General features: G+C 49.0%; 1 protein-coding gene across 10 annotated transcripts; it reads left to right on the top strand.

Annotated features, from left to right (window-relative positions):
- Nucleotides 1-39: 39 nt before the first annotated feature.
- Nucleotides 40-22,950, top strand: IL21R (interleukin 21 receptor). 10 transcript variants are annotated; one of them, XM_021291935.2, is made up of 10 exons: nucleotides 40-5,179; nucleotides 5,661-5,737; nucleotides 10,738-10,812; nucleotides 13,441-13,546; nucleotides 14,170-14,366; nucleotides 15,724-15,875; nucleotides 16,252-16,429; nucleotides 17,557-17,653; nucleotides 18,481-18,562; nucleotides 21,587-22,950. In XM_021291935.2, exons 3-10 carry the CDS (start codon nucleotides 10,758-10,760, stop codon nucleotides 22,496-22,498), a joined length of 1,779 nt encoding a protein of 592 aa, XP_021147610.2. In that variant the 5' UTR covers nucleotides 40-5,179; nucleotides 5,661-5,737; nucleotides 10,738-10,757; the 3' UTR covers nucleotides 22,499-22,950. The 10 variants fall into 10 exon arrangements, with proteins under 10 accessions (XP_021147610.2, XP_021147607.2, XP_021147608.2 ...); XM_021291932.2 differs by lacking the exon at nucleotides 5,661-5,737 and having other exon boundaries at nucleotides 17,560-17,653; XM_021291933.2 differs by lacking the exon at nucleotides 5,661-5,737 and having other exon boundaries at nucleotides 18,481-18,541.
- The last annotated feature ends 282 nt before the right edge of the window (nucleotides 22,951-23,232 follow it).

Here is a 23,232-nt window from a genome sequence, read left to right as displayed (position 1 = left end):
CCAGTTTGTGGTTGCACTCCCTAAACTGATGGAGCATTTTTTTGGCCTCTTGGTTTGGTCCAGTCAGAATGGGAATTATGCCTGTAGCTTTAAGGCAGCAAATACTTCTTGTTGGATAATTGTTCCAAACGTTTTACTCACAAATCTAAACTCTCTACGGCATTATCATGTATTTTGGTGTGGTAAATTCCACCCTAGTATCCTGACAGTGGCACAGAATAGCTAAGAACCGTTAAGTAATTTTATGTGTATTAAAATATACATGTGTATTCTCATTATTTAGAAAACACTATTTGCATTGCCGTTCATAAGGAAGGAAACCGTAATGCTAAGCACAGAAGCTTGTTTAACGTGTTTTGTAAGTAACATTTTTGTACTGCAAATGTCTCTGCAAAGTTCAAGGTGGCCAAGTAGTAGAGGTATCTCTGGATCAGTTTTGCAGTGGTAAAAAATGGCGTGTAAGCCCTGGAAGGAGACTCGCGGTGAGGTGTCTGTATTTAGATGTGACAGTATTTGTACAGGCACCGGTTTGTAGCTCACTTTCACTAAGGTGCTGGTTAGTGAAAGATCCTACTGATTGTAGCTAGGGTGCTGATGAGCGTGTTATTTGTTTTTACTTAAAATACCAGGTTGAATGTTATTTTCACTCACGTGAGGTTTAATTCTATCAGAAATACTTTTTTGTTGCACAAGGACAGTGGCTGCTGTAGTTGCCACCAGTACAGAGGCTGTGGAGTAAGAGGGCTGTGAAACCAAGGGATGGAGACGCTTTCCAGGCCCCACGACCGGGCCTGCACGGACAGGGTGGAGCAGGAGGATGCACGGAGGCCGTGGTGTGCCCCGTGAGTCAGCCGACTCACTTCCCGAAACCCAAGCAAAGTCAAGTTTAAGCAGAATCACACAGCTGGTTACTGCAGCTGCCAGAATGGGTTACTCAGGGCTCCCTGCGGTGACACCCGCTGTTCAGGAGGCGCAGGGACAGCAGCAGTGCCTCCTGCTGCTTGTCCTTGTGAAACCCTCGGGAAGGCTGGCCCTTGGCTGGAGCAGCCAGGAGAGCTCTGGCTTTTGTTCTTCCTCATAGCTGTGCCCTCCTGCCTGCTCATTTCCAGTGAATGGCTTTCTGCACGTGCGTATACGTCCCCTTCTCTGGTGAAACTGAACTGTACCTCTCTGAGAAGGGGGAGCCCTGTTCCTTTGCCTTTGCATAACCCAGAACTGGGCATAAACCCTGCGGCTGGGGGCAGCTGGCCAGCTCACCCCATCCTGCCTCGCTACAGTTCATGTTCCATCCTCTTCTGCTCCTGCCAGCGGGTATTGCCGAGCCGTGAGGCACAGGTGTGTTTCCAGTGACAGGTTCGTGGAGCTCGTGGAGTTCTGACCAGGCTGGGACTACCAACAGGTCCTTTTAACCAGGGGAGGGCTCCTGCCAGGACAGAGAATTACTTATAGTAAGCGTATTTTCAGTGGTTTTCAGTTTGTTTTGTAAGAATGCAGTGTAAGTGGAGTTTGTGTACAGTTTTAGTCTAGTTATATTGCCACTTATTACATGCTCGCAATCGCTCCATCTCCACATCTTTCTCACCTGGCTGCTTACCAGGTGTCAGCAACCTGGCTCGCTGTGAGTGAAATGGGTTCCTGAGAAAAGCAGGTGTGTTTCCAGTTCGGGAGCAGCTGGTTCTGGCACACGGCTTTTCCCTGGCCGAGAATGCCACAGCTTTTGCCTTTTTTCTTCCTCTTCTTGTTAGGTCCTTGGAAATGCGCACCAGTGTGGAACAGGTGTTGGCAGATTCCTCTTCATCACAAGGTTAGACATTGCCTGTGGAAAACTAACAATAGCCACAAGATGAGGGTGAGACTAGTGTGGAGCAGGAGCGAGTTCTTGGAGACAGGGACAAGTTAATTTAGGGTGAAGGAGGGATTAGGTCAGCTTTTTAAATAACTTGTTTCTGCGTCTTGCTTTGGGACCCTGCATTGTTCAGGTAGGGTGCAAGGATGTCCAAGTACTTATCCATCATGAGCTACAAACTTAATCTAAGAAAACAAGTTCTTTTAGGTGTTGCATTCTAGCGGTGACATGGCCAAAGGAACAAAGGGTGAGAGAACCAATTGAAGGGGCTTTGACTTCCAAAACCCCGCTCGCTAATGTTTACCTCTGACTGTGGAATTTTGTGACAAAACTCCGTAGTGAATAGAGACTGAGAGGACAGTTTTAATTCTCCTAGCCATGTTTTTTCTGTAGAAAACTCCTTAGGGAGCATGGTTTGTGCAGTTTGTATTCTAGCTCTGACAGAGGTACTTCCAAAGTGTGTCACTTTGCATACAGTTGCTTTCACAAAGAATAGGTGTTTTTGACTAATTCTCAGGGGAGCTATGCCCATGCAATGCACACACACGTGCACACACACACAAATCACTACCCCCCCTGCAGCCTGCTGAGTACAAGGTCTGTCCCAGCCCCCCCACGGTGATGTATCATGATTGCACGTTACTCGGAATTTCAGGTTTTTTCACCGCGCCGCTGTGACCGCGGCAGTCACGTCGTGCCACCAGCTTCTCATCAGACGTGGCAGCCACAGCACACAGCCCTCGACTCCCCGGCTAAACTGCAGTGGTGAGGTCAGAAGCCAAGCAACAGCTCAGCGTGAACATGCTGACCGTCAGAGCAAGGACACCGATGGTCCAGTCCTGTTTTCAGCTGCAGGACTATTGCGTAACAGTTTCAAAGCAGATTGCTCCAAAGTGATGTTGAGAGGAGGTTTATATCGCTGCTGTACTTTGGCCAAAGGTGCTTTGTAGTGTTTGTCCCTTGTGCTGTCCTGCTTCCGTCCTGCTCCTCAGCGTCTTTCTACAGCATGAAATTTCCACACAGCCACCTTCTGCCCCTGCAGCAAGACTGCAAGATGACAGAGAAGAACAAGTAGCTGCAGTGCCAGATGAACTGACTGCTGTGGCGCATTGAGCTGCACAGGAGGGAGGAGCAGCTGTTTTCTTCTTTTTTTTGCTCTTGGCCGGAATACTTCTATAAAACAGTGAACATCTATGCAGGAGACCTGCAGTTTTGTATTCTGGATGCAGAGAGGCAATTGTAATGGCAAGAGTTGATGAGAGTATCAGCCTGTGACCGACAGCCTGGTTTTGATAGAGGGATGGCTGCACTAGACCTGCCTGGTCCATGGAGTGTGGCCAGCATCCTGAGGAGCTCCTGTCCCGAGTCACTGATGGAGCAGCTGCTTCCATGGTCCTGCTGTGCTCCATCATATCAGAGTCAGGCATTTGCAGTAATGTGGTGTTTTTCCTCTGCTTTAAGGTTACTGTGTTTATGACTAACATATCACTGGGACTTTCCTACTTGCTGCTGTTTCCCCAGCTCTTAGACATGGGGGAATTTGCCATAAGCTGAAGAGTTTGAGGTTGGCTGCCTCTCCCCAGCACAACCACTGCTAGTTTCACTTGCAGTGAGCCACCCACACAGCAACAAGAATTGCAACAGGGTAAGAAGGCCCTGGACTGCCTTCTGGGGTAGAACTTGCACACCTGGCTCAGGGTTGTAACCAGCCCCCGGTTCTTGGTGCTCTAGAGCTGCTGTGAGAGCCAGGGCTGCGCTGGCCACGCGTGGTCCCGCCGCCGTGGCCCAGCGCGGTGAGCAGCTGGCAGGCCGGGGGAGCCGCTCTGCCAGGCTCGGGCGGTGCTGCCGACACCGACCAGGGCACGTGTCTGCAGGCCCTGGGCTTGGGGGCTGCGCAGGGCGGTTCTGTGCCGGTGCTCTGCTCCCCCTGCCGAGCTGCGGCACTGCACAACCACGCAGGATGCTCCTCCACAACAGCCATCAAGGGCCTTGTTTCCTCCACAAGGAAAGGCAGTAGGACCCACAGTTTAGCTTGTGCTACCCATTCCATGGCCTCATTCTGAGCTGTACTGGGCCCCTGCAACAGACACATGGGTATCGGGGATTCTTCCCACTTCTGGTCAGGCCACCTTTCCTGTTCTCATGACTTGCCTTAAAATCCTCCAGCTGTGCTCCGCAGGGTGAAGGACCAACGCATTCAGCTGCTGTCCATATTGTTGCTATTTTGCATGTTATCCACCGGTGGTTTAGCTTCCTGCTGGTCCTAGTACATCACTTCTAGACTTGTGCACATGTGGAGTGGCAGGGTGAGGACTGTGGGCACTGGGCTCTGCAGAGCTGGTCACAGAGCAGCAGCAGGACCCCGGCAGCCTCCTTGCTTGAGCAAGAGCCTCGCTCCACAACCAGAGCCATTACGGAGCACGGCGTCTCCTGGCCCCTACTTCTTGTAGGAACAACTTTCCCTGAGCTCTTCTTGCTGAGCTCTGTACGTGTTTACCAGTGCTGATTTGGATACAGATACACTGATGTGACACAGTTTCATCGCTTCAGTCCCTGTGCTTTAGTGGAGCAAATAACCCCATGTTGTGGCCTTTAGCCTCAAACAAAACAAGCTGCTGCCTTCTGCCACTTTACAATGAACTCGTATCAGCATCACAGCAAAGCCACATCTTCACAGGACTAGGACTGCCCCAAGAAAGTCTCACAAAGCCTTTTGGCTTTATGTAGAAATACAGTTTGAAATTTTGGAAACATTGGTTACTTTGGTGCAATCTGTTTCTGTGAAAATCCTGTTTGTCTCCAACATTATTAATATACCCCGAGATATCACAAGGTGTTCCTCATAACTGCCTGTTTGTCCATCCTGCACCCCGTGATGCCTTTTTTCCTAAAGACATGACACATTGCTGCCAGTGACATGAGGAACCACCAGTCGTGTTAGCACTGCATGTTCTGCAGATGTTCTGCGCTGCGTGCAGCTGGAGGCAGCTCCTGCTTGGAAAGGGCTCCCACTGGCAGAGGGTGAAGGTGGCTGCTGTGCTTTTCACCCCATTGAAACACAGGCACACTCCATTGCTGTACGCAGCCCCAGGTGTGGGAGACCTGCTGTGAAACTTGTGGCCAGGCAGTGTGGGTGGGAATGCTGATATTTGACAGCTGTGGTGAAACAAAGCTCCAAGCTCAGGTGAGGCTCTTGCTGTAAATAGCTGTATGCCAGCAGCAGGGTTCTGGTCTTGCTGCATCTGTGCGGGCAGAGATCTGGGGACAAGCTCTAGATGGGTCTGTCAACCTGCAGGAAAGGAGCAGAGAGTGCTGCCAGCACTGCCGCCTCAGGTGAGTGCTGTGGGGACATGTGGTGGACTTGCTTCCCTCATGCAGGGTGAGTGCTCTTTGGAGTTACAAACACTGAAGGTGTGACCTGGGACCAGTCTGAGAATGACTGTGATGGGGGGGTGGAGAGGATGAGCCACATCAGCAGAACAGACAAGAAAAGGCTGGTGCTGGCTTTGTGAAGCTGCAGGAACCCAGCTGTGGGGCAGGGCTCTGATAGACATCTGGAGAGCAGTGCCTGTGGGCTAACCAGAGGGGTCTGGGCTCTCGGTAGGGTGCTGTGGGGGCTGCCTTGGGCAGAGCACGCTCTCCTGTGGGCTGAACGTGTACAGCACAGCAAGGCATCTGGGGAGATGCTCTGGGCATGTTTTGCATGGTGTGCAGAGGAGGGTGGTGGGTTTGAGCCTGAGCAGAGCTGCAAGTTTCTGTTCCAGATGGTCGGGGTGAGTTCACAGGCACAGTCATTCCTGTTTCTGTTTACCAGCATGTGTCTGGTGATTTCCTAAGAGAAGATAAAAGCCTCTGTGTGAGCAGGACGTACAGAGTCACAGCTCTGTGAAGGTAAGCCCTTTCCTCTGGTAGGAGCCCAAGTGATGTCCTCCTACTGCAGACTTCATGGAGAACGGGTTCATACTTGATGTGTGTTGGGGAAAGCAGGAGGCTGAGCCCAGTGTTTGTGGCTACAAGGAGACAGCTGCAGAGGCAGGAGGGCAGGGTGCTGGTGTCTGTGGGTGGCACCCGGCGTTCCCAGTGACAGCACCGCGCTCCTTCTCTTCCCCGCAGCATCCTGTGCCAGCTCACTGCCCACCAGCTGCGGGCTGTGTTGTTTTTCAACCCGCTGCTCTGCTGACTAACACCTCTGCTTTCTGCCTGTCTCATTCATATTTTACCCTGTTTCCTGAGCTTTGAGGTGGTTTCTTCTATTGCTTTCCCTTCCAGTAGAACAGTGTTACTCATGTCTCAGCTGTTCTACTGCCATTTTTTACTCATTACTTATCGTAATGTATGATTATCTTCTTCCTAAATGTCACCAGTCAGTAGTGGTGCCTTTTACCCTAGAGTTATACCAGGTCTGTGTCTCTGACAATGCTGAGGGTATTGTTTTAATTCCATTGTGACAGGAAGAAAACACAGAGGTAGTACTGTTTGTGTGTTATTTTTTTTTTCCCCACATTGTGAAGTTGATAACTTCAAGTGCAACTAATCCTCTCTTCTGGAGAAAGGAGTTGTCAGGGATCTGTTTTGTTCTTCACCGTAGAGATGTGTTGTACTTAGGCTGGCCAGCCATGACTCCCCCAAATCTGTATTCTCCCACGTAGCTACCCGAGGAGCCCCGAGGTCGGGGCGGGCGCTGCGCGCTGGGCTGTGCCAGGTCTCTGCGTCTCCTCTCGCTGGGTGGTGGGTGCAGCAGGGCCAGGGGCTCTTCAGCTCAGCAGCTCTGGGGCTGCACATGGACCCACTCGCCCTGGATCCAGCTGCTTTGTGCCCTCTTCACTGCTGCCATCTCCTTGGGTTATTCCAGCTCCTTCACCTTCCTACCACCATGCCAGGCTGTGTGCCCAGACCCCTCCATAGTGCTGCTCCTCTTGCCCAAGGACAAAAGGAGCACACGCTGGGCTTCTAGCAGCCCTTTTTAAGGTCTGTGGAGGTGAGCTGAGCTACACTCCCTCGGTGTCAGCCTTGCACTCTGCGGAGCCCCAGCCCAGACTGCAGGCGTGAGATGGGGTGAGATCTCAGCTGCAGGCGTGAGATGGGGTGGGGTGAGCCCCCATGCAGAAGCTGGACCGCGTCCCTGTGCTCTAGGGCGGGTGCTGTGCCCTGGTCCCAGTGGCTGCTCTGGGGACGGGTGTAACCACAGTGCAGTGGTACTTGGCTGTCTCTGACCTAGTACACATGCTATAGTTAAGTTAACCATTTGATGCCTTGACACTGATGTCTCCCCACTGCAAGGCTCTAATGCCATCAGCCCCACTATGACCTTTAGATCTAAGGCTTGTGAGTTTTAATGTGCTCTCCCACCTTTTTCTCGTGTAAGAGAGCAGAGCAATCCACTAATGTTGTGTGGGTGTTTGGACCCAAATTTGTTGCCTCCTCTGCTCACCACATCCTTCTGTCGGCACAGTAATACTGATACAACGGTGACGTTCATCACTGTATTCCAACACGCGGCCGCCCTTGCTGGTGTGCAAGCTGGCTGTGCTCTGCCTCAGAGCCGATGGGCTCCACCTGCTCCGGGGCTCCTGTGCGCGCAGCGGCTGCAGGAATGGTGTAGCCAGGCCAGCCATGGACTGTCAGAGGGCTGGGATGGACAGCTGAGAGGACAGGGCAAGGTAATATCCATGTTTTCACCAATTTTCCCTGCTCCTAGTTTGTTACTGCTTGCTATCTGTAACTTCACAGAAAGTCTCTCTGATAGCTGATGTGGCCCTTGTGCCACTGCTGTCATCGCTGTTGACCTCTACTGGACAGCTGGAGAATCCTTCTGTCTCCCTGTTGCCTTAGCATTGGTATTAGATGGCAGTGTACATTGATAATGATTTTTTTTCAAGAAAAAAGCTGGGTTTTGCATATAACTGGTGGACTAAGAGGCTTCCACTTCTTTTTATTTTTTTTTCTTGAGTGTGGTTATTTATTTTTTCATGCTTGGAAATGTCAGATTAAAAAAATATATTTAAACTGAGTTCTTAATTGGGCTTTTATTTTTGTGGAAGTTTCGTGTGTACATTTCCTGGAGACACTTTCAGATTCTGACCTTAGACTGCATTCATCTTTTGCAGCTTATAGCGCCATATTTCCAGATCCTTAACAAAAATAGTATTTGTAAATGTCTATGTCTGTATTGTTCCTATTTCTTATTCTCTAGTATATTAAAATCTTGTAGCATAATTTACATGTGCACATCTATATGAATGGTTAATCAACTTTATCACTGTGCTTTCACACACTGTCCCCTAGGATACTACAGGATTTTAGCAATGGTGTTTAGCAGCTGTACGATGACATCTTATAAGAATGAAGTAACTGTGTTTCAGAGATGCATTTTACCAACAGAGAAATTGAAATTCAGTTGTAGAATGGACTTTCCTAACACCAGACAGGGAATAAATTCCTGCCTGTGCTCATTGCCTACTGCCATTCTTCCCACCAAGTGAATAAACACATGTGCAGGGTGCTGACGCATGGGAGCAGATGGGAAGGATGTAACAAGTGGAGGGATGTAGAAAAAGTGGGGGGTCTTAGTCTTAGACCAGGATTGGGGCTTGCAGGGGGCCTGGCTGGAGGAAGCTTCAGAGCAGGGGGTGCTGCGCATCTCTGAAGCCATGAGCTCTTCAGCCATCAGAGATCGCAAAGACGCTGCTGCAGAGCTGCGTCTTCCCCAGCTCTTCTGCACACACATCCACATCTCACAACAACCTGGAGCGCAGCCAGGAGGCCAGACACGCGGAGCGCTGACACTTTCTGTGGTGCTCTCAGAGGCCTCAGTCCTTCCCACCCCACTAAGGTATGAGAACTGTGTAAGAAAGAAGTGAGGGAGATAAATGTTGGACTAATCTGTGGACCCTGTCAAGGGGAAGAGGTTGGACAGTAGAGTTCCAAGTGAGGAGGCATTGTTTCCTTGCTTCACCTGTGTTAACAGATCCTACTGCTTTTTTGGCTCATTTTGGCTACTGTGCTCTTGGTGAGGAGGAAGCTTCCTTCTATATCACAATGTTGTATGTTAACCTCTTTCTAGTGTGTAATGGTAGCCTCAGACATCTCCTTAAGACATCTCCATAAGACTTTGGCGTGTTGCTTCAACTTTTTCCTGTTCGGTGCTTCCTGTCCTGTTGGATTGATGATACCAGTCCCTGAGCAGAGGAAGGAAAATAGGGGAGGCACTTTAAAGCAACCACAGGTCAGGCATTAGGCTGGGTCTTAGCAATAGGAGACTGCACTGCCAGAAGTAGTGGTAACGACAGTAGTTATCATACAGAGAAAAATTGAAGAAGTGGGATCAGAGGGGTCAAGGAAAGATGTTTTATCAAGGAAATGCATGAAGTGGAAAGATGGGCTGGAGTGTGGGGAAAGACAGTTTTTGTCCTGCCACTTGCAGCAGGTGAGGGAGACTAGTGTGGCTGCTGGGCTCCTGGCTGCGCCTGCAGCGTGTGCTGCGCCTGCAGCTCAGCTGCTCCTGCCGCGGGGCCGGGGTGCTGCAGCTGTGAGGTGTTTGTGGCACCTCCCGAGCGAGGTTGCTGATCTCATCTGGACACTGTGATGCCTTGAGAGCAAGTCTCTGAGCTCACATGGGGCTGCAGGGGCTTTTCGGTGGCTGCTAAATTTATTTTGCTTTCGTTATTTGAGTAAACCTGGGAAATTTTTGAACACCACAAATGTTCCTCAAGTGGGAGAAGCCTCACTGGCGTTCTCTCTGCTGAGTGACTGTGTGTTTGCTGATGGTGGTGGGGGAGGCACGGGCACCTGAGGACCTGGGTCCTGCACCTGTGTGCCCGGTCTCTGACAGTGCTGCTCTGTTCAATGGCATGTGGGCTCTCCCTGCTGTCTGTGCATCCTTGAAACTTGCTGCAAACACAAGTATGTCCCAAAAATAATACCGTTAGCTTCCCCAAAGTCTTGTCCCCAGGGAGCCTAACGCATTTCAGAATAGCTTGAGAAAACAGTGCTGAAATCCATATCAGGTATCAATAGCCGGTGCTCTGCAGGGACTTTATTTTAAGTCTTTCAATGCACATCTGTGTGTTTCTGTAAATGTTAAATACTGTGACAACACAGCCTTAATTTGATATGCAGCTTGAGGGCCTGGTCTTAGGCCAGAGGCTGTGGGCTGAGCAGTCATTTGTATGTGATGCTATTTCCTCATATAATTGTAAGCATCTTGTTATCCTCTTCTCTGAAGACTTTCCTGTTCTCTTCACCAGCCTGCATCAGTTTGGTGAAGTAAGTGCCTTACTTCAGTACCCTGAACTAGGTGCTGCACATCATTCTCTTCTGTGCCACATGGGAAGCTGTAATATTTTTATGTCTAGTCTGCCTTCCTGGAGTCCCTTAACTAGATATCCCATGCATATTTAACTATGGGTAGGCCAAATCAACGAGTTTGTACAAATCTTGCTCATACAGACCCACAGTTACATTCAGATTCTATCTGACTAATTCACTCTACAGATGTTTATGCCACATCACTGTTACTTCTAGTTGCAAGCTGTTTCTAGTTGCAGGAAACCAGTGAAGAAAAAAAGGATTAGCACGTAACCCAAGTGCCTTCCTGTTGCATGGATGGGCTGAGGCTGCAGTCGCTCCGCTGCTTGCTGTGCACATGGTGCTGACAAGAGCAGAGGTTCCACTGCCCTGGCTTGTGGGCAGGGCTGTGGGTCATCCCCCCTTAGCCCATGGAGCAGACACATCCAGGAGAGCTGAGGTGACTTGTTTAAATTAGGAACTTTAATTTCAGACATTTAAATGAAAGCAAGATTAATTCCACCTCAATTTTCAACATATGAGTAAATGGCTGAGCTGAACTTTTAATTGGTTGATGAGGTTTTTTCATTTGTTTGTTTTCCCAGGACATCCAGTCAGAACCAACATGAGGAACAAACTGTGGCTCCAGAGTATTTCCTTCTTCCTTTTATTACAGTACAGTAAGTTCCGAGATATCCCTTCCGGGCTGTGTACCCATAGGATTTATCTTGGCGGCTATTGACACGGGCTCTGCTGAGATGCACATGGCACAGGGTTGTCGTGGAACAACAGGTGAATATATGGCTCCAGGGAGGGCATTCCATGGGATAACAAGCTATGGAAGAGGCTCTGCAGGCAGCGGAGCACAGACAGAAGGAGAACGTGCCTGGCTGGGCAGAGCTCAGCTGGACTGCACACCCCGCCAGGAGCAGTGCCGGTGGGAGAGGGCAGAGGTAGTGCCTGCCCCGCATTGAAATGTTTCCTGTTGACATCAGGATAGGATTTCCCCCCCAGAAAAAAACCTTTGCAATAGGACAGGTTCTGGTGGCCAAGACCCCAGGATAACCCCAGGGCTTATGGCCACTGTTGGCAGGCCGGCTGGGACAGAGGAATAAACCCCTCCCGGTCTGAGCTGCTTGGCTCAGGACTGCCCTGTGCAGTCACCCCCCTTTCTTGCTGGTTCAAACCCACTGTCTGAGCTCCAGCTGACTCAGAGCTGACTTTCTGAACAGGTCAGCTGGACAGAAAAAGGCAGCGACAACAGTGCCTGCAGGGAACAGAGCTGCAAGTTTAGCATCTTGCCTGCTCCTTCTAGGCAGAGCATTGGACCAGCTCCAAACCTCAATTAGCAGAAAAGATTAATTCATAGTTATAGCTTCCTGCCATACAGAACCATTGAGATGTCTGGTCTGAATCTTGTGTAACACAAGCCAGGGAATTACTCTGTACTAAATTCAGTTTGGACCCAACTAGATCTTGCTGTTAAAAGTATTTGATTTTTGTTTCTGAAGCTGCCAAGGATGGACAATTAATCCTAGATATAACTGGGTTTATGAATTATTCCCTTCTCAGTAAAAAGCTGTCCTCTTCTTAATTTTGTTGCTACCTAGGAATAGTAGTCCATTTGACTGATTAACATAATAGCATAGAAAAATGCTAATTAACCATGCTTATTATCTTATTCATACTTGCCGCCCTCTTTAAGGAAAGCAAGAGGTTTATAACCCCATTTTTGTAGGACAGTAAAGTCCTACAAGGGAGATTATGTTGTCCAGGACCCTGGAACAAACAGCGCTTGTACCACGGCCCTCAGAAGAGCCTGTTGAGGGCTCAAAATGAAAAGTTAAAACTTAATGGAAATTCTAGACCAAAATTTCGAAGTCAGCGTGAAATGAAAAAGTCAAAATGAAACGAAGTGACAACCACATAATTTGAATCACTAACAGTTTAATAGAGCATGTGTACACCCTTGGGACCAGTCTGCCACAAGCAAATTTCTTCTGTTGCCATCCTGATGCTTTGGGGGGGTCTTGTACACAAATCTGAGTGCCACCCAGAGCTCCTGTGGGGAGAGGAGTGTGACTGGGAAGAAACGCTTGTGATGAGTGAAGTCAGTGGGAGAAGTTGGACTTTATCTTCCTTTGAGCTTACTCTGGCTTAAAATTAGGCTGCACCCTCCACTGGACATGCATGCTGTGCATTGTGACTGTAAATGTAGAGACAAGTTTGTGAGGGCTGTCGTTTGATCCACGGGGGGAACAGATGTTTCTGGTCCATCAGTGCACACATGGCCTGCGTTGATCGTTCTCTGCTCACGGCATTCTCTCCAACTGTAAAACCAGGCACTGTGGTTGTGGAGCATATCACGCAGGTCTCCTTTCATCTTGTGCAAACAGCTCTTCAGGACACAAAGCATGTTCAAAGGGCAGAGGGGAAGCAGGGAGTGCAGCTTCTCTAACCAGAACGACCAAGGGAGGTGAACTCGCATTGGGGGGTTTGGTGCCTGATGGATGTGAAGTAACGTGTTCCCATTAGGCCAGGGGCTGTTCTGGTGGATGGGGAGGATCAATGCTTGATTTAAGGATGGATATAACAACCTTGAGATCTTCCCCTAGATGATGACAATTTTACTCCCATCAAAAAGAGGTGATTCTGTACATGTAACAGATGAATAGTCAGTGTTTGCACATTGTTTGTGCCAGTGAGGGGCCAGTGTGGCAAAAGTATTGATGCTGCAGATATCAAGCTGTAGAAAATAGTAAGTGGAGAGAATGGTAAAGAAAGAATTACTAAAATAACACTTTTTTTAAAATGTGCTAAGCGCTATGTAGATGTCATAAAACAAAAGTTAGACCAGCAAAGAACAGTACTCAATTTAGGAAGTGATATAATTAAAATGTTTGAATATGCTGCTGTTTCTGATTGGGTAATCATGCCTCTTTTATGTGCTATGTAAGCTGAGACTCTTGCAGAAATAATATGTCACTGCTATAGTGACTGTATAAGAGGGGACAAAGATAAGTTTGAAAATTCAGTCACAATTTGGGCATTTCCTGGTATTTTGGTATGCCATTTGCTGCCACAGCATTTTAATAGATTTTTGTTTGACGCTTATCTTTCTGGCAATGGCTTGCCTCCCTGCAGAGGTGGAACACGTCTTGTGCTCCAAGACTGGAGGCTCCTGGGGAGGCTGGCACAGAGTGGGCTGTTCCCTTCAGATCCAGCCCTGAGACTGTGTATGTTGATAAAAAGTTCTGCCTGCTTCATCAAGGACATTGATATTCTGTTTTCTCCTTCCAAACCTACAGCTACGCAGCGTGAAAACCTCACCTGCTTTGTGGACTATGTACAGACCCTGTCCTGTATCCTGAGAAATGACTTGGGTGCCAGTTCGTACAACCTCACTGCAACATGGTGCGTCTCAGCAGGATGAGCAAAGTGCAGTCAGCTGGAACTTCTAACATGGCCATAGCACAGTGGTGTCCTTCTGTCCTCTTCCTTGGGTGGAATTCCTGTTATTGCTCCTGTGCTGGTTTTCACTTGGTCCTGCACACTCCACTTATCAACTGGCTTCTGCCCTGGCAGAGGATCCCTGGTTCTGTGTCCCCTGACTGGCTGCTTGCTGCTGATTGCTATGCTGACTCTGGCTTTCTCAGTCTTGTCTTTTCTCCTGCCCTGGGAATACCGTGCCTGCTGCTGTTAACAGTGACTGTCACTTGTGAGTGCTTGCAGGGCTCATGACATTCAGGCCCCGGGTGGCTGCTGTTCTGCCCCAGCAGGGAAGTGGGTGCAGTCCTGTGAGCACATTTCCGCTCCACAAACACTTCAGCATCACTTTTCCACTTCTCTCAAAGATGCTAAGCTAGGCAAATAAAACGGGGGGAAAAAACTGTCAAATTTCAAATACAAATTTTCATTTGAACATGCCTCCTTTTCTTTTCTCTTATTAATTTCTGTGCCTGGTGGTTCAGTGACAAATTAGTCCAGCTACAGCAAGTGGTAGACATGGACTTGTTTGTTTGTTTTGATGGTTTTAGGGTTCCTGAAGAAGATCCAGAAGATACTGTGGCTGCTTGCAGTCTTCTGCAGTTGTCCAGGAACACCAGCCACACACAATACATGTGCACTGTGGACATGACTGAACTCCTGGCAGATTTCAAAGTCCAGGTGGATGTTACAGAGACGGCTAATAGGCAGCACATGATTTCCAAAGGCTTTTATATGGCAGAGAACAGTAAGTACAAAAATGGTGGATTTGATAAATATTGTCTGAGCTTATGTGTATCTGCTAGGATAGTCTGGGCAAGGAGTGAGCGTGGCAGCCAGTGGTGGGGGACTGTTTGGAGTGCACTCATCTAAACAGGGTGCTGTGCTCTTATTCTTGCTCTTGGAAACTACAGAAACATGCTTGAGGCCGAGCTTTAGGGCTGGCTTGGCCCCAGCCTTTTCATGGGGAAGTTCCTTATCCCCATGAAGCAGTAGGTGATAAATTTCCACCTTAGACCAGTCTTGTACCTAGACTGAGCAAGTGTTTGTTCTTGGCTAGAATCTAAAGTGCAGGAATTGCTTTATTTGCAAATGCCACCAATGTCTTCCCAGGAGTCCCAGCAGGCTCTTGCGGTGGACACCTGAACCAACACGACATTATCGTGAGTGGTACAGGGTGTCCCAGACACAATGGAGATGACACTTGCCCTTTCTGGGGCAATTCCTAACAGTCTCTTCTGCATGACCGGAAGACTGAGTGTGATCGCATAGCTGGCTTGGTGGAATGCTGGTGTGTTCCAAGTTGTGCAGCAAACTCTGTAGAAAAGGGGCGGTTAGCCTGGCAGACAGGTACCATGTGGGTATATGAAAAAGGATTTTTCTACTTGGATTCTTCTGAAATTAAACTTTACATAAGACATGTTGTCTTTTTGACAAATGCCATGACATTTCAGGAAAACCTGTTGCCCCCACTGACAGACCTTAGATTGGATAGTGGTGCTTTGCGTGTCTCTAGATGTCCCCATCCAGAGGCATCGCAGCTCAGTGACAGACCCTGCAGACTGGTGCTGGAGTTTGTGCATTACTGCTTTCCAACAGATGAAAACAGCCTGCAGGGCATACAAATGCTTTCCTTTTAGACACTTATGACAGGGATTTGTAATGGGTTCATGCAGTGTCTGCTAGCCTGAGCTTTTCCTAATATCTCTTTCACATTGAGGGGTATTTCCCTAATGGTGCAAGTGATCATGACCCCATGAAGTCCTCCTGTGTCATGAGAAGAAAAAGGTGCTCTACTCTTTACATCTTTCAAGATGTATTATGCCCTTGTGCTGTCTTCTCCTGCTCCTTAGTGATGAGGAGATTCAGAGACAGGCATGTTCAGGGCAATGTGGGCCTGTCTTCACAGTGCTGCTGAGCTGTGAGGTTCCTGGCTCAGGACTGACCAGCCTGAAGGCAGGAATGCTGTGGGTGTTGTCCTGGGGGTGCGGGGCAGCCATGCCACGGCAGTTTTGCTCTCTACTCGCTCTGCATTGCTGACACCATGCTGGGCCACCTCTGGTATGCAGTCGTGTTGTGAAGGGTAACACCATCCTGTCTTCCAGTCAAACCACAGCCTCCATTCAATCTGACCGCTGTCTTCTCAGACGGGTACAATATTTCTTGGGAAACCATCTACCAGAACTCGCCTTTCTACTTTTTGAATGAGGAGCTGGAGTATGAGCTGCGATATAAGAGAAGGACCGACACCTGGGAGGTAAGTGAAACGTCGGTTTACCATCAAGTGGGTTGTGCCAGCACAACCAAGACAGAAGTGCTGGTGTGGAAGACGGTTTTTCATGGTTTAGAAAAGGTGCGTTTGCTTGCCTGGACTGGAAGCTGGCAAAACCAAAAAAAGAATCAAGAAGCAGAAGCTGTTTGAGAAGTACCAGATCCTGTGGGGAAGGCTGGTAGTTCATATGCTTCTGCATGGGAGGATCCCCCCTGCAGCTACTGAGCAGCCAGAGCATGGCCTTGCAAAACAACATGAAAGCAGAGGAGGTTGCTTTGCTGGGCTCCTCGCTGTGCAGCAGTCAGGGGGAGGTGGGAGCAGTCACTCCAGTCCCAAGTGTTTGGTGTTTCATCATTCACAGACTCAAAAGACAAAAGCTGTCCATGAAGATAAACGGATGCTGGTGATCCTGCTATGGGAACTCCAGCCGAACACTGAGTATGAGTTCCAAGTGAGGGCCAGACCCCGAGAAGACACAGGCTACCGTGGATTTTGGAGTGAATGGAGTCCTCCACTAATGCTGAAAACCAGCCCTCGTGGTATGTACTACCAGCTCTCCTTGCCCTTCCAGTTGGTCCAATGTTAGAATGCTTCCAGAACACTAATCAAACCTAGTTAATTAGAACAAGTTCTAAATAGCCTAGTGAAGACAGGCATGTTTGGCTCGCTTACTGATTACTTGCACCCCAGGCCTGGGCTGGTATGTGCTGTCTGTACTGACCTTATCACTGTGCTGAAAAGCCCACCTGACAGCATGGCTGTGGGAGGAGGGGTTGGTGGGACTGGCGGTAGCTTTGGGTGCTGCAGCACGAGTGCTGCCTCCAGCTTCCTTTCCAAATGTCCAGGGCCCTGCTTGCAGCTTTCAGAAATGGGGGAGGTGAGCAGAGATGTCTCCACAACTGAGGCTTAGCAGCCCCTTGGCTGAGAGGAGAGGGGATCCTGCACTCAGGCCTAAGTTCTGTGTCCAGACTCTGATGTCTGGCCATGCTGGGCATGGCTGTTTCATTTGGTAGCCACCACTTCTGCTCCACAGGGTGTGCACAGTACCTCATGCTCAGAAGTACACTGGTGCTTGTCATGGTGGAACACAGGCTACAAAAATGGGGAACCTTTGTTCAAATAGAGCAGGGCAGGATGACTGTGGTCAATGTTGGCAGCATGTGCTGAGCTTCCCTGCTCTCACTGATCTGCGGCTCGAACCGAGGTATTGCAAGGTGCTGTGGCAGCAGGCTCCATTTGCTAAGGGTTATCTGAGTCCTGGGTCTCAAAGGTGCTCCTCTCCATCACCGCTGGAGAGCAGCCAACAAGCACTCATCCAGTCAACACCTTTTCGTCATGTCTCTGGCCAGCTGCCCTCTCTTTTTGCTTCATGGATCACCTGTGGAGGTGTCCCTAAACCAGGAGGAGTCTTGGTAGCAGGGAGCTGCTCTGCCCCAAGCATGTTAGCTCATGGTCAGTGGTGCAGCCAGGCCATGGGGCAGCTGATGTGTTGCTCCTTTAATTGATGCAGTCTTCTCTGAGCATCCTCACTCAGACCTCATGTCTGGAGTGCTAGACCCCAGGTGACAGCCTCAGTGTCCCTAAGAGAAAGTCTGGGGTAGAAACTGAGTGTGTCTCTTCACTGTAGAAGTGCAAGGAGTCTGAATGACCCTGTCTGTTTCTCCAGCAGAGACACAGACAGCAGGCATGGGATGGCTGCTGCTGTTTGGTGTTGTCGTGGCAATCGTTGCTTCAATCACAACCTTTCTGGCCAAACAGAAGAGGTAAGAATGCTTCGGGAAGCTGGACTCAATGCTCCTATTATGTTTTCCTAAAGATGGGGCATTTGCATGCAGCCATCTTTGCATCCTTTATATCCACACATGGACAAAGCTATGGGGCTGTGAGGGCCAGCAAAGTATGGTCTCCAGCGGGTGCACTTCCAAGAGCACCTTGCTTTTCTCTGGGGCTCTGCTGCCGTTCAGCTGGTTGGGACATGGCAATGGCACATGGGGACTAAGCAGGGGCGACCCAGTGTCCCAGGCTGCTCTCCTGGTCCTTGTCTGTGCTCTGCCATTGCCAGATGGGAGCTGTAGCCAGGGCTGTCTTGCCCCTTTCCAAAGCTGACACAGGCCCCTCAGTGCTAGCTGGGAGCCTCTCTACTCTTTGGAGGGTCGTGTCCCCTTGCAGAGGGATGTGGCACACAGCGCCACAGAGGAGGGAGCTGGGCTGGTGCAGCAACAGGGCTGGCACAGCCCTCGGTCACAAACACAGTGCCTAGGGCAGAGTTCTGGCCCACTGGTGCAGATCACAAACCAGCCTAGCTAGGGGAAAATGCATTTCCAGCACTTGGTGCTGTTCCAGGAAGGAAAAAAATTGGAACCTCTTTCCTTAGTGTCAGCATTGTGTACACAAGTCCTGAGGCTCACAAGAAAGGCCATTAGATGGCTCTGACAGCACAAGACATGCTTGGATCCTCAGCCCCTTGCGAACTTGTGAGGCCAGTGAGGCTGGGCAGGTGATTTCCATTGCTTGAACTGGATCTGGAGACGCCTTGCTTTGCACCTGTAATGTGTGCTGTACTCCAAAGCCTTTCTCTTTTCTCTTCCAGCTTGTGGAAGAAGATGGTTTGCATCCCAGACCCTGCTGCCTTTTTCAAACCTCTTTACCAGGTGCATAATGGAGATTTCAAGGTATAAATGGGCTACAGAAACAAGTGGAGCATATGATAAAGCCCATCATGCTATCCTGGGCAAGGGATTCTCATTGGGGCAGAGGGAGGGGGAATCTATCTCAAGAGAATGCCAAACAGCTCCAGATTTAAGGATCAGATCTCTGCAGTGTCTATTCTGTGCCATGAAGGCCTTTATGTCACACTTATGCTGCTTATTCCCTGTAGGTGCTGCCTCAGTGGGTGAGCTGAGCTCAAAAGTGATCTGTGAAGCCTGGGAACCTGAAGGGAGCAGATAAAGATATACTGGGACAGTAACTGAGATTTTTCCAAAGCTCCAGTGCAGTGCTGCCATCAAGGCCATGGAGCAGACTTCATTGTAGAGCCAGATCTCCCGCTGCAGCCTCCACAGTGGCACAAGCCCAACATTAAGCCTTGTAGCTCTCTCTGAGTCAGTCATAGAGGCAATACCTCTGCACATCATCCTGGTAGGATGGCTAGAGCTTTGTGGACAAAGAACAGCTGTGTGATAGTACAAAGGAAGGAAGTGTCTTTGAGCAACTCTGCATAGCCCTCCCAAATTCTTGTCCCATTTGACACCAGCCTCAGTTGTTCATGTGACAAAAAGGCTTCCAAAGGCTGCAGTTTTCTGGAGTTCTCAGGGTGCACAAGTAAAAGGACATCGAGCATCCATAAATAATGGTTGTATTAAGCTGCGAAATAACTCACTGTGTTATTATCAAACTGTTAAAGTGGTGGCATGTGAGTTCAGCCATCACTACCCCTTTCTGAACAAGTTCCTGGTGTTACTGTAGCACTGATCAGAGACACTTCAGTGTCTGCTTTGTGTTTTCTGCCTTTTCTTAGACCCTCTGGGAGAGGAACACCAGCTGGGCCCTAATGATCTTCATGTCCTTTCCCACTGCTGCATGGCTGATGTCTGCAATTAGATTAGCAAGCACTCTTGGATGGGTGCCGCTCAAGCTGAAGCCTGCAGTGACCATCTCACTTCCTTCCTGCCTTCCTCTTTCAGCCCTATTACAGCTTCCTCTGTCTGCACCAGAGGGCTGCGGGCATCCTCCTGCGAGGCAGGTGGCCCTGGTTGCTCTCAGGGAAAGGAACCAGGACCAGGTGGGACCCAGCGTGGGAATTCCTGGTGCTCACAGTGGAAGTGAAAGCTCCCTGTGTGCTGAGAGCTCTGCTCCTTGCAGGCTGAAGCCGTGGCGTGCTGTGCGAACTACGTTCTTACTAGTTTCTGGTTAGGCTGTTCTGTTTGGTGCTGCTGGGAAGGGAATGAGCCTCAGTTGCCAAAGCTGAGTTGCTTCTTAATAAATTTGCAGATTAAAGCAGCAGTTGCCCACACGGCCACAGCACAAGATGCGCAGGCAAGGGGTTACAAGAGGATGTGGTGACATCACTAGCATGGGAACAGACTTGTCGCTTTTGGCTACCAAGAAACCAATTGATGTTAGGGCTCATTCAACTGCACTCTGCCTGCATCAAAGCAAGTAGTTAGGTCATGTCTGTGAATAATGATCAGCAGCCTACAATAGTAATGCTCTGCAAGCAACAGTCCTGGGTTGGGTAGGAAGTAGTGCAAATGTTAGAGGAAAAGTTAAGACAGAAAAAGAAAAGGGAAAGCAGAGGAACATTGCTTACTCTTGTGTGTACATGGTGCCTTAGATTCATGTTGGGTGAGAATTTGCAAAGAAACGTCAACAGCGAGTAGGAAATATTCTGCCTGTTCAGTTCTAAGAAAGGGCTTTTCTGCTGTTTCTTCAAATAGCTTTTTGCAGCTCAGGTGCTTTTCTGTCCATTACAGCTTTAATAATAAGCTCTTTGTAGCTTAGGTTAAAAATAAATTAAAATAGACTTGGTGCTGTCATGAAGATTTTTCCATGCTCTGTGTCGCAGGGTAATAGGATGTGTCAAGATGTTCTCTTCCCAAATATTATGCTCATGTCTAGTCACATGGAGCGCAGTTTGGGACAAGAGGCTGATACGATTAAGGCAGTCTGACAGCTGCAGCAACACCAAGCTCTCATGCAGCACTCTTGGAAGCCTTCACAGTGTTTATGAAGCTCAGCGTTGTTACCTATTTCAAACACAGTAGAAAGTGGTGCGCTTAAAGAGCCTTGACACAGCTCAGCCATTAGGCAGGTGTCAGACAGGGGGCAGAACCAGGTCTGGAGTTTGTGATGCACCCAGCCACAGGACTGCAGAATCCTTTAGGATTCAATAGTGGCACGTGCCGAAAGTTTGCTGTGACCTGTCTGATTCAGTGACTTCTCCCAAAAGAACAGAAACTTTTACTTTGTTCTTAGATCAGAGAAACCCAGAGGTGCCTTTACTTGCAGATGTGACTGAATGCAAGGGGCTTGTGATCTAGGGATAATGCGTGGCACAGGGCAGAACGTAGTACTAATGGTGATCCAGAAGGGCAAGATTCAATGTGTGGCACTCCATAATTGTGAGTAAGTGTTGTCCACAACAGGTTGTTGCTGCAGCTCTCTGAGGTCCCATCCATTGCCTGCCCCTGCTTCCTTCTTGTCACTGAGAGAGACCAGGTTGGTCTGGGCATGGTTGTGTACAGGAGATCGGGAGAAGCCTGACCCGTTCCCAGGGAGGTGACAAGGCAGGGCTGTGTGTGTTGGGGGCAGGGGCAGCGCACAAGGGGAGAAGATGACCGTCTTTGCTGAGAGAAGCAGTGTCCAGGATGCAGGTGGGAAGACATGGTGGTTTGGGTCAGGACCTCTGGCTGATGCATAAAGGAATGCTGCGGTAGGCAGTGACATTCTTTGCACCACAGAGAAAACTGCAAAGCCATGCAAGCTTCTCAGAGCTAATGGCTTCAATTACTTGACTCAGTTCTCCAGCAGCTGCATGTTTGGTAGTAACAGCATCTCATACCCTGCTATTTTGAAGAAGTCAATGGTTTTTAGGGTTTGACTTTGCCTCTAAAAGCATAAGAACTCTGGTCATTTCTGCAGAACCTCAGACCTGATGACATTAACCTCTGTCTCTCCCTGTATGTCCTTTTATGCAGAAGTGGGTTGGTGCATCCCATATGAAAATGACCCTTGATTTCTTTGACTGGGGAATAGTCCTTCCAGAAGTCCTAGAAGTTTACACCGCACATCCTTCTACCAGCACCTCACAGGAGGAGCTCCGTGAGCTGAGGAAAGATCCGCCCTGCAAGCCCTGTGTGTCCTGCCTGACTGCCCCAGGCCAGGACAGCCAGTCCCTGCTGTCCAGTGTGAACGGCAGCGCTGGGACGCCAGACCAGTCGTACGGGCATTTGTCCATTGATACTGTGACTGTGGCTGGTGAGTTTACACCTTGTGACTGTCAGTGCAACTGTGACCGTGTGTACAAGGGACATGAGCGTACCAGCGAGGAGGATAGTGCTGGAGAAACTGGTTACCCCAAGGTTAACATTGATGATGAAGACACAAAGATACTTGGTGACTTGCATCTGGCAGACCTGAGCACACAGGACAAAATACTTGCTTCAGGTTCTGTGTCCACTGACCACCCGAGGAGTACAAGTGTCCCAGCCCACCAGCAAGTAGGAAGGGCTTTGGAAGGAGGGATAGGCAGCATCCTAGAAGCACTTTGCTTGCAGCCTGATCAGTGGGATTTGGAAAACCCAGGTTCTCTACCTTCTCCTGATGGTGAAAGTGTTTCCTACAGTGAAGGCTCCTATGACTTCTTCCCTCACATTGCAATGCCTGGTGACAGTTACCCAATGATCTGCGTAGACTTGGACACTATTGACAGTGGCTTTGTGGACTCAGACTGTGGGAGTCCCGTAGACTGTGAATTTGAGCAAAACAGTCAGAGCAACTGTGGGTCTGTCCCTCTGGAGCAGGAGGGGGGTGAATTTCCACGGAGCTACGTGAAGCAGTGGGTCTCCTGTCGCTCTGACAGCCCTGCCGATGGGACACAGACCAACTAAGGGCTTGATGTTGCCTTGCAGAGTGTAGGGCCTTTTCTATACTGTGCTGTGAGCAAAATGTTCAAATTCAGATGAGAAACAAAGTTCACTTTGTGTAAGCTCTGTTGCATACATCTGGAAACTGTAAGGTCCATAGAAATATATGCCTATTTCTATTGCTACTTATCCTGTTAATGTCTCAAACTTGATGTGTTGTGGGTTTTTTTTACATCCTAGGTCAAACCTCCTTATAATGGCAGAAAAAGCAACTGTACCTTGACAATTACCCTTTAGCTTATGTAGATGTGCACATTTTTTTTTAACAGTGACCTTATAAAGAGTACAGAACTTTAAATTATTTTCCCTGATATTTTTGCATGACTTGAGAGTTTGGATGTACATGGAACCTTGGAAGTGTAATGCATAGCAAGCGTGTTTGTTACATTAAAGTTCCCTACCCTTTCCAAACAACATAGGTGGTGTTGCTTTTCCTATTGACATCTTTGGCTCTTAAATCCAGCTGTAATCGTTTGTTAATTACAGAAGGTCTCAGCCCTGTCCATGGGGTCTGATTAAAACAATTCTCGTACAATCGTCACAGAACTGTGTGTCCAAGAAACCAAATGCAACTCAGTTTTCAGAAAAGTTTTGCCTTTCCAGGTGGAGTCTTCAAATGAAAAGTCTTAAAAACGCATTTAATTCCAGACAAACTCTTGCTGCCAGGGCTTTATACAGAATCAGCATCTCTCCCAGCG

This window comes from Columba livia, chromosome 15 (assembly GCF_036013475.1).
Source record: "Columba livia isolate bColLiv1 breed racing homer chromosome 15, bColLiv1.pat.W.v2, whole genome shotgun sequence".
Classification (NCBI taxonomy): Eukaryota; Metazoa; Chordata; class Aves; order Columbiformes; family Columbidae; genus Columba; species Columba livia.
Note: the sequence above shows the minus strand (reverse complement) of the source record. Positions and strands in the feature narration are given on the sequence as shown.

Bases quoted from the DNA above. Each gene is read 5' to 3' on its own strand.
- IL21R (XM_021291931.2), top strand. From the start codon at position 5,122: ATGGGTCTGTCAACCTGCAGGAAAGGAGCAGAGAGTGCTGCCAGCACT. The intron at 13,547-14,169 runs GTGCGTCTCAGC...TGATGGTTTTAG, and splicing joins TACAACCTCACTGCAACATG to GGTTCCTGAAGAAGATCCAG. The intron at 17,654-18,480 runs GTAAGAATGCTT...TTTCTCTTCCAG, and splicing joins TTTCTGGCCAAACAGAAGAG to CTTGTGGAAGAAGATGGTTT.